The sequence below is a fragment of the Python bivittatus genome, unplaced genomic scaffold (assembly GCF_059951505.1).
Source record: "Python bivittatus isolate LINGU-HERP-01145 unplaced genomic scaffold, Pbiv_v1 ctg000180_np1212, whole genome shotgun sequence".
In the NCBI taxonomy this organism is placed as follows: Eukaryota; Metazoa; Chordata; class Lepidosauria; order Squamata; family Pythonidae; genus Python; species Python bivittatus.
The window spans coordinates 3,405,938-3,416,424 of NW_028277047.1; the positions used below are offsets into that span (position 1 = coordinate 3,405,938).

Consider the following 10,487-nt stretch of genomic DNA (forward strand, 5'->3'; position numbering starts at 1 on the left):
GCCTCTTCAAGCTTGCCATAAAACCGGCATGAGGAAAACCAAGTTTCCACGGCTAACCGCCTCTCTGCTCTTTCGATGACATCGCCGTAACCCACGGCGCTTCCTTTCGAGAAAACCAGCCTTGCCACGCAGGGCCTCTCTTTTCAGCCGCGGGGCGCTTATTAGGCGATTGCAAATTAACATTCAACCCCACCAAGTAACTCAGGTGGACTCTGCTCTCCTTTCCCTCGATACGAATTTCCTTCTGAAAGTCCAAAAAGAAAAAAGAATTCCTTCCTCTAAATCGTTTTTCCCATTTTACAGAAACGGGGAAGTTTCTCCAGGAGGTCCAGGAGAAACCTCCATCTTTCAAGAAAGAGGGGCCTAAGATCGGGCGATCCCTGATCCTCGAATTCCGTGTCCACAAGACCAGGAATAACCAGGATTCAGGAGGAAAAACAGGATTAAGAGGATGGCGGTGGACACAGGAAAATATTTCTTCTTCTTCTTCTTCTTTCTACATCCACCCACAAACACGCCCACATACTCCGTCCCCAGCAGGACTTTCAGATTCGTCTAAAAGTGCCGTCGTAGGAAAAGTCCAAATAAGAACGGTGGATTTCTCTACACGACGGCTTTTATTTTTTACAGGTTTTTTTTGGGGGGGGGGTTGTTGCTTTGAAAGAGTTTTAGACTTTGGGGAATGGGTGTCTCGTGGTTTTCTCTTTTGCCATGCTGATTTTTCGGTCCGTTTCTTCGCCCCGTAAGGCGCGTGCATCGCAACCCTTCTACCAGTCCAGCTTACCAACGTTTTAAAGCAAGAAATCTTCTTCTCGTCTGAAAATAGAAACTCCTGTATCAGCCCAATGCAGTTGACCCCTTCCGTCTCTAACCACTTCCGCCTCCAATTTCCTATCGCTCGGGTCAATTTCTCTGAAACTGCCTCAATGCAAGCCAGTGTACTGGTCTTTGAAGAGCCAGGTATCTTTTTATCCGTCCATAAAGTACAGGAGGTACAACTTAAGGGAAAAGGAGAATTTAAAAAACTAGGGAAGGCAGAAAGAGCAGAGTTACAGATACAAAAGCCCAATGTTTGCTTGCCTTTAAATTCAGTTGATTCTGGGCTGTGCCTCACCTTAACATGGCTTGTTTAATTGGGGCTCAAAGAGCTCACGAAACACAACCTCGTTGAGGTATGAACCCTCCCAGATGTAGATGCTTCAAAAAAATTTGGCTTAATGCAACCTGTCACCCCGCATTCAAAATCCCATGTATTTCATAATCTGTGCCATCGAATAAGCTTCGGTTTGCAGCCAGAAAGGGCAGAAATCAGGGCTTCGGTGAATAAAGATGCCCGTAGCGTTCAAGGTGGCATTACTGCGTAAGGAGGGCAGGATAAACAAGGCTAGAAATATGGCTAGATTGCTCGATCCTGTGGCAACCGATCTATGTCATTCCGACGCTTCTCCGGCACCGCCAATGAAAACAACATATATTTGCGAGCCTCATCTTCGGATCCTCGGTTGCTTACGTTCGGGAGGGCAAGTTGGCATGCCCATGAGAGAGATTTCTTGCCAGATCCAAGACCAGAGCTCTGATTTGTTGATTTCTTTATTTAAACACTTTATACAGATGCCCCTCTCACGGCAGTGGCTCTGGGCAGAGGATTAAAACTGGCAAAACCTAATCGAGCGATACAGACAACACTGGGTTTTAGCCGCTCGGAAGCAAAGGTTGAGCGTTGTACAAACCATCCTATGGCGGATGGAGTGCTGGTTCGGCCCGTGGGGCGAACCTTCCCATCGTCAAGGAAATCTTTGGGGGGTTGGACTCTCCCCTCCCCAAAAAACCACCATCCAGAATAAGCAAGCAAAGAGAGGGAGTGCGCTGAGCAAAGCAGAAGCCGTGCAAGCCCGGAACGACCCCTGGACGCAGCGAGAAAGAGACATTCCCCCTCCTCGACGGTAGGAAGAAAGCTGTGTGACTCTACAGCAGCAAAAAGACAGGGGGAGTTTGGTAACCCCTTTCCGGATCCCCCAATTTCATGAACAGACCCCCCCCCCCACATACACACTTTCGCAGCTCACTTCGTCGGCTGCCCCTTGGCGTTTCCAAAAGCGGACGCTCTGGAAGGCCGCTTGTGAGTCCGAAAAGAGGCTACCGGAAGATCCATCTGATCTTTTGCTTCACTCCCGGCGTTGAATTCCTCGTGGCAAAGAGCAGGGGCCGGGAAAATAGGTCCAGAAGCCGGAGGAAGAAAGGCGTCTATTCCGTGGAGGAGGTTTTCCTTGGGGGTGGATCTTGGAGGGGCTGTTTTGAAGCACCAAGCGGGGTATATGTTTGCATTTGCTGCACATCCAGCCCCTGAAAGAAGGAGAGTCAAAATGTTACATTAAGGCAGTGTTGTCCAAACTTGGCCACTTTAAGATGAGTGGACTTCAACTCCCAGAATTCCCCAGCAAGCATGGCTGGCTGGGGAATTCTGGGAGTTGAAGTCCACGCACCTTAAAGTTGCCAAGGTGGAGAAACACTGCCTTAAGGGGACAAAGGATGCTCACTTCAAAAGCATCAAAGGTGGTTGGTTGTGCAATGCGCTAATCTGGCTTGTTAGGTTTCAGCTTTGCACGGGGGGTGTGAACCTAACCAGGACGCTGGAATTGGGGTCTCTGCAGCTCGGCTGCAATGATCGAAACGGCCACCAACAAATATTCCCACCAACCCAAATTTCCAATTTCCAAATTTCTAGCTGAGGGCTGGTGTGAAGATGGGTGGGGTCTTCCGTTAGGCGATCTCAGCTGCTTCACAACCGTCTTTCGCTGCGGGACAGGAAAGGAAGACCCCTTTTCGGTGCTGAAATATTCTCTGGGGGTCCCCCCACCCCGTCGCCGCTTCACCAACCCCCCCACGAAGGAGCAGAGAAACTTACTGTATAGACGCCTTCCACTTTCTAGAAAATAGGGGGGGGGGAAGCAAAGATAAGGATTAAAATGCAAAGAAACAAAGTGGAACACCCCCCCCAAAGGACCCTCTGCTGTAATTTGGGGGGCTCGAGGCATGTGATATTTGCCATCAAATAATTTATTGGCGTACCTCATAGATGGGAGAAGCAGCAGCTGCGCTGTCAGCTTTCTTTCGATGTTGGAACTGAAGGAAAGGAGAAATAAGTCAATAAAATCATTACAGATTTGGAGCTCTAATTCTCAATCTGCCCAGAGTCCTCTGGAGCAGGATGGAGAATCATAATCATCGTCATAATCTGATCAATCTTCTCCTCTTATTTCCTTAGATGGAAAGCACATTGGCTCTTAGGAATCGCTTCCAGAAATTAGGAATAATTTCAGGGGGCATTTCTCAGAATGAACTAATGGCAGGCTCGGATTGTTCCTCAGACGCTCACCTTAAGCCGGCAGTAGAGGAAAGTCAGAGCGATCCCATAGAGAAACAGAATCCCATCCAAGATGTAGCACAGCTGGGGCTCTTCTAACGCTTCTGCAAACACAAGAGGCCAAGTCTGACATTTTCCAGAAAAGATTTGCAATTAAAAAAGAAGTTATCATTCTGGGGGATGCAGAATCAAGAAAATAGAAAACAGGTTGGCTTGGAACTTCTAGCTGGAGAGGAATTTCGGAGCATGGCTGGTTTTTCTCCAAAATTAGGTCAAGCAAGTGAAAATGCGTCTTTGGACACGGGACCATCCCGAGGAGGTGATCTGTGACAGATCTCAGTAGAGTTTGGAATAAATCTCCTAAAAGCCAGATTGGGATAGCACCGGGCTCTGCTGCTCAGATTTAAATTCTGATTGGTGTGGCTGAAAAGGAAAAAGTGGTAGGGAAGGAGAAGGAAAAACGTGACTTCACAAAACCAGTTCTTAAATGGTTACACCGGGATTCAACATTTGCCTCTAAAATAACTGCAAGCAACAACAAAAAGAATGATGTTGTTTTGTTGCACTGTTTATGGTGGTTGTTATGGATATTAAAAATGGGGGTTGAAACATCATGCTGTTGGAATATTTTTCTCATACATTTACAATAAGGAAAGAGGACATAGGAAAGATAGTAATGCTGGTTGCCATCAGTATAAACAAGTGAATAGATCATGTAGCAAAATCTGTGTAAAAGAAGACATATAACTTACATATAGAAAAACATATGTATAGGAAAGATAAAATGCCCTTTGTTTAAGCACTAGATAAGGAGACATCTGTTTAACCATAAATAAGAACGTTTGCCATGATTCTAAGATAAGGAAACATCTGTTTTAGCAGACTATGGAAGGAAGGAAGGATTGTACAGGAGGAAGATGTTCGTGCTGGTAGAGTAGAAACTATTGTAATAAGCTAACACATTCCATTCTATTGATAATGATTGGCTAAATCTTTAAACTAAAAGAGCTATAAAAAGGGGACGGAGAAGCAGTCCTGCCATGGCCGATCATCCAAAGCTAACAACAACTTTGGGGGAATAAATGTATTTCCGTTGACTCTCCGCTGATTGGTGTTTCTCAACCTTGGCAGCTTTAAGATGGGCGGACTTCAACTCCCAGACTTCCCCAGCCAGCCATGCTTTAAGACGGGTGGACTTCAACTCCCAGAATTCCCTAGCCAGCCATGCTTACACACTTACCCGCGGTGAACTGACTCATGGTTTACCCAGTTAACTGGGTTTGGGTAATTCTATTGGGGCAAAACATTTCCGGCTGGTGGGTGTGAGTTAATAGCTAGTTAATGGTGAGTTAAGGTCTCCTCTGAATACAGCTGCTGTTTCGTTTCACACGTTGCAGCTCCATTTGCTCACAACGCACACGGCACATTTTATCTGCCTCCCAAACAACCTTGCAAGCTGGACGAACCCGAAAGGGCCAGAAGGATCTGAGGCATGCCAGCGAGGCTGATTTTAGACCCAAAGTTTGTCGCAGAGAACTTTGACCCGTTTCTACAACTTCCAGAAGTTGCAAGAAATGTAATAAATCCAGACCAAATTGTTGGTCCAATGAGTCCGGTTGAACTGAACGTCCTCCCCGATGCCTCTTTTATATCAGTGTTTCTACTGCGTAACACGGATCATGTTTCTTCTTCAGCGCTGTCCTGGGAAACCCAAGTATGGCGCAAGTCGATTTCTGTGAATTTCTGTGAACATTTGCTTGTGGCTTGAAAGGGAGATAAAAAACCAAGAGAGATGCGAGCTGCTGTTGGTCTGGCCTCCGTCCTTGAACACCATCAGATCAGCAAAGCGCTTCGCAAAACCACAACAGTTTGGGTGATTTCTGATGTTGCAAAGTGTAAATAAATATATATATATTTTAAAGCAAAGAGAATACCCAGTTCCTTAATCAGACCACCGAGGGAGCACATAGCCTCTAAAAATCTTGCAGCCTTTCTGAATCTCGGAGGCCTTGAAGAATCCGTAGAGGGAAATTCCATCCGTGTTCAGTTCACGAGGCTGCGTTCCTGCAAATCGTTCCACTTAAGCTACGTTTTGGGGTTTACCGTGACGGCTTTTGGAAAGCCAGGATCTGTGGCTGTCGGATAGCTGACAAATCCATTTTTTCCCGAGTCTCCCCATGAGAGCCACTGCAGATAAGGATGGTGTGCAACGGGTGAACCCGATTTTGTGCATCAAGAGGGACCGGTGGGCAGGGACCCTCTTTTAATTTGATCCAAATGTGTTTCTTTTATACAAAAAAAGATTGCATTCCTTTTTATCCCCCCCCCCCATGCAAGATATTTGCTTTCCTTTGGGGCATTCCCACCCTTGTATCTTTGATTGATCATGGTTTGGGAGGGGCAATCTTTCGATTAATTCTGGGGTGCATATCAGGTCCTTTTCTAAGCAACCAGGAATGGCGCCAAGCATTGTCCTTCTGGACTTTTTGCGTTCAACTTCCTTTTTAAAAGGTCCTTTGTTTCCTTTTTAATCCGTTTCCTCTTTAAAAAGCCATGATGGTGCTAGATTGCCTTGGCAAATGTCTCTTCCCACAGTTTTAAATCTGCTGCGTCAGTAATCTCCAGTTTAGCTTAGCTTAGCTTAGTTTCGTTTGGTTTAACAGGATTGAGGCAGTTATGACCCACCGTCTTGGCTATCGGATGCCAGCCCCAGCAACAAAACCTGATTCTTCCAGACCTTCATTGTCATGGTTTGGACTTGGCAGGAGTTTCAACAAGCCCGCATGGCTAAAGAACGGCTTTATTGCAGACCAGAAGCATTCTCATACGTGGAGAAAATCTCCATCCTACAGAATACAAAAATCAACCCATGTGCAACGCTCAGCCTTTTCAGATCAACACAACGTCTTGCTCTCTGAGGCCCAGGGACAATCTTCTGCCTGACCCACGAAGCCAACCCTGATGTGCGATTCAGTGCGTGGTGGGTTACATGTAACCAGGGTTAAATGGTTTGACCCTAACCCTAACCCAACCAGGGTTAGATTTATCCAACCCTAACCCTAACCCTTTGGATTCATTTCAGAGTCCCTTCCTTTCCCGCAGCATAAAGGCTGGAGGGGCACACGTGGAAAGCCACAGCCCCCAGACCGGGGCTGTGAAAATCCAAACATCAGCCAAAGAATTGCAAAAAAGTGTCTGGAGTTGTGTGGCTCGGATTCAGTAGCCCTCGCTAAGCCATCCTGCAGCCTGGCTGAAGATCAGGATAAGGTGGCCAGGTCGCCGTTGTTCTGCAGAGCATCACATGTGGCTGAGCGGGTTGAACCCGGCTGTTGTAGCCCATCTCCCAAAGAATTGATGTTACCCCCTTCAAGATAGGCCTGGTCAAGAAACCAGCATGGCCGAACCTACAGACCTTGTTGTAGGGTTGGCCAACCCAATCTTGAAGGCTTCTCCAGACCCTTCACGCTGTTCCTTCCGAAGGACCACAAGATCAAGGCAATCTCTTTCTTTGAGTCTCTTCCTCACCCATTCTGCTTTCCCGGGGCTGGATCCTTCGTTCTCCTCTCCCACCCCTTTCTCAAAGCCGGGCTAAAGCAAGCCACGGTTAGGCTTGGCGTGACATATACACCCAGCGCCTTGACGCAATGCTGCGGATTCCAGAAAATGCGAAAGAAAGAAGAACGGAAAGTGAGAGAAGAGATTGGAGAGAGAAACTAAACCATCTGGGAAGAGAGAAATTCCCCTGGAAGGAAGGATGACAACATTTGGGGCTTTGGCACACTGAAACGGGCGGATGCTGGAAGACGTGTGCAGACTCATCAAGATTAAAAAAAAACTTCTCTTCTCCTGCCAAGCTTTCATTTCCTTGCTCACAAGCAACCCCTTATCCCTCCCATCTGCTGATCACATTGCAAAGTATAGATTTAGATTATGCTCTATTCTATTAAATTCTTAGTTTGGGGGCCAAAGACCCTTTGGGGGTCCCTGAACGTGGGTGGGAAACAAATCACTTTATTTTCACTAACCTCCCCTGGACATTTAGCTTCTTGATCGATGGGGGAACACCGACAACCGATTGATGGCCTCTCGACTCCAAAAAAGGTGGCTAACGTCAAGATCTGGGACGATTATACCCTTAAAAAAGCTAGATTTTGAAAGCTCTTAGCTCTCTCGGGGTACTGCCCTCTTCAAAAAAAAATAATAAATGACATTTTATTTCAACTTGCCTGTCTTTCATACGTACTGCATTTGTCCTGATCAATAAAGGGGCATATTTATTATTATATTAGTAGCTTACATCCTGGTGATGTGTTAACAGCGGGAACATCACTGGCACGCTCTGTAATACCAGTTGTATCTATGGGTTTTGTGCTATTCATTTAAATGCATTTTTTTAATGTATGTAGAAAGGGGTCCTTGGCACGAACAGGTGAAGAACTCTGCTGAAAGTTTTTCATAAGAGGCAGGGGGCAAAAAAAATGTGGGGGGCTCTCTTTCTGCCCCCTCTTTCTAAAGCTATCTCAGGATTTTTAGCTGTTCCTTGCTGGGGGCAGAAGACTGGGGTGGACGGAATTTTGATTTGATTTGAAAGGGGTTTTCTTTTCATTCAGTTTAATTTCATTCCCCATCGAATGCAATCACGAACTAAACTAGGCTGTGAAACGAAACGAAACGAAATCAAATCAAATCAAATCAAAGAAAACAAAACATATCTTTTAATTCAATTTCCCTTAATTCCCCACTGAATACAATCGTAAGCTAAACTAGGCTGTGAAATGAAATGAAATGAAATGAAATGAAATGAAATGAAATGAAATGAAATGAAATGAAATTAAATTAAATTAAATTAAATTAAATTAAATTAAATTAAATTAAATTAAATTAAACACATGGATAACACAGAGCTATCTCACCAGCTCTACTCAGGAGCAAGCCCCATTGAAAAAGAGAATATAATTGTAGGGAGTGCGATCTTCCATCCTTGCTCTTGAGCTATCCTATGTTTTAAAAAGAATTTGCTTCTAACCGAGTCGAGCATTAGGAAGTTGGTCTGGGCCGTTGTTAGGGATTAGCTTCAACAAACACGGATGGTTCAAACGTCAACGTGGGGCATCTTCTTGAGAATGTGAGCGCGGGCTCGTCTTGCGAAAATAAAAAAGCAGATTTTCATCTTTTCTATCCTTTCTCCCCCAGAATGGGGAAGATCAGCTCCTTCCTCCGTCGGTCGAAGAATCACTTGCCGATGATTCATGATTTCAAAAAGGGCTGTGTTCCCCTTGGTGCCTTCATCGAGGGTGAACCACACCATGGTTGTCTCGATCCGTCCAATTTTGCGGGTTGCTGCGCTGCCCCCAAAACATGGATGGATGCACACAACGCCCTAAGCTAAAAAGGAGGGTGGCTAACACAACGCGCCGTGCGACGCAGCCTTTCTGATCAACCTGGCTTGGATAATGATGGGAAAGGCTGGGTTTAAACCTTGGGGGGGGGATCTGGAAGCCTACCTCGCAGGGCTGTTGGGAAGAAGGACCTCTCCCATCTTTGGGAAGACGAAGCAACAAGGAGGAACAGAAACCTTGGAAGGAAAACCCAGCATTGCCAAGGTGCTTTGCCCCGCAGCTAACCCTCTGACTTAACCATGGATTAACTCAATGAATCCGGTTGGCCAAAGGGGTCGTGATGCCCCCCAAACCCACTCGCTCCCCTTCTTAGGCTCTTTCCTTCCCCCCCAGATAGAAGAGGCGGAGGTGGGTTTTACCTGCTACCCCCGCCACGAGAAGAACCCGAAGGGCCACGCCAAGGAACTTCATCTTGGAGACCCGTCTCCAAAAAAGACCTTCTGGGCTGACACCCCGCGGCGAGTGCCCACGAAATCCGGCTGCGTCTCCTCCTGCTCCCCCTGACCGGCGTCAAGGATCTGAGCTGAGCGCGGCTGCTCCACCGCCCTGGGCTCTGCAGGGCGGCCACAACCACAAAGCACATGTTTTCCTGCAGGGGCTACGTTCAGTTCTTCAGCTCGCTGATGGCCAGTTGACTCGGGTTCAGCTTCCCGTTTTGGGTGGCAGGGGCTGAAGACCGGCTTGGAGGAAAGAGGAAGGGGGAATACGCTAAAAAAGCAGTCAGGAACCTCGCTGACCAGGCAGGTCAGCGAACGGGGGGGCGTCCGCCAGGGGGGCCTGCTCCTGCCTGGGAATTGGGCCCTGGACCCCAAGGGACGGTCTAACCTTGCTTGACCTTAGAAGCCAGCATCCGAAATCAAGGCCAGCCCGACCCCCTGCCTAGGTGGGGTCTCTTCCAGCTGAGGTCGGGCACCTGGAAGCGCTGAGAAGCTGCAGATGTGCCGATGACTGCAGCTTTGAATTGCAAATGCTATGTTTCTAGTCCATATGGGGGTTCAAAGACAGGCAGGCAATGCCTTAAAACAAGGCACAGGGGCAGTGTTTCTCAACCTTGGCCTCTTGAAGATGGGTGGACCAACTCCCAGAATCCCCCAGCCAGCAGGCTTTAAGATGGATAGACTTCAACTCCCAGAATTCCCCAGCCAGGGAATTCTGGGAGTTGAAGTCCACCCATCTTCAAGTGGCCAAGGTTGACAAACACTGATCCAGTGGTTGCTGGGTGAATCTGCCAGGAGTCAAACATCTGGAGAGACCAACGCTTGGAGGTAAACTCTTCCAGCGGAGAAACCTTTGCCCTGTCTTAGATTTGTGTGCACGGATGGGACAGTTTTTAAAAAAGTTTAAAAAATAAAAAGGGAAGTTTTTTTTTTTTTTTTACAGCAAGATCCAGCACAGGCAGGATCTCTGAGATGGCTCCCAGCGCTTTGCAACAGTGCCCAGAGGACATCCAACTCCTAGCTACAAACCTAGATAAAGAGAATTTGGCCCCTTCTTGCAAAGCAAATCTTACGAATTTCCTCGTGCAAGCCTCTGGACCGTTTCGGTTTGGTTGAGCAGGTGTACGAATTCAGCTGATTTTTTTCCCGAGGATGGAAGAATAAAAGCTAACGCTGATTTTATTTAGTTCCAACTGCTGGCTAAAAGTCGTAATAAATAGACTTCCGGATTGGTATTGAATTCCAACAGAAAATAGTGTCATCGCTCTCTATCCTAGTAACAATCTC

General features: G+C 46.9%; 1 protein-coding gene across 2 annotated transcripts; it reads right to left on the reverse strand.

Annotated features, from left to right (window-relative positions):
- Positions 1-609: 609 nt before the first annotated feature.
- On the reverse strand, positions 610-9,398 carry FCER1G (Fc epsilon receptor Ig). Of its 2 annotated transcripts, XM_007426115.3 has the most exons (5): positions 9,123-9,389; positions 3,377-3,468; positions 3,070-3,123; positions 2,906-2,926; positions 610-2,343 (listed from the first exon to the last, which is right to left on the reverse strand). In XM_007426115.3, exons 1-5 carry the CDS (start codon positions 9,172-9,174, stop codon positions 2,245-2,247), a joined length of 318 nt encoding a protein of 105 aa, XP_007426177.1. In that variant the 5' UTR covers positions 9,175-9,389; the 3' UTR covers positions 610-2,244. The 2 variants fall into 2 exon arrangements, with proteins under 2 accessions (XP_007426177.1, XP_007426178.1); XM_007426116.3 differs by lacking the exon at positions 2,906-2,926 and having other exon boundaries at positions 9,123-9,398.
- Between the last annotated feature and the right edge of the window lie 1,089 nt (positions 9,399-10,487).

What these genes read in the sequence shown, in the direction of transcription:
- FCER1G (XM_007426115.3), bottom strand. Translation starts at nt 9,174, where the DNA reads ATGAAGTTCCTTGGCGTGGCCCTTCGGGTTCTTCTCGTGGCGGGGGTA. An exon ending in TCTCGTGGCGGGGGTAGCAG is followed by an intron (nt 3,469 to 9,122) that starts GTAAAACCCACC and finishes TTGTGTTTGCAG; the next exon opens with AAGCGTTAGAAGAGCCCCAG. An exon ending in TCCTCTACTGCCGGCTTAAG is followed by an intron (nt 3,124 to 3,376) that starts GTGAGCGTCTGA and finishes CCTTTCCTTCAG; the next exon opens with TTCCAACATCGAAAGAAAGC.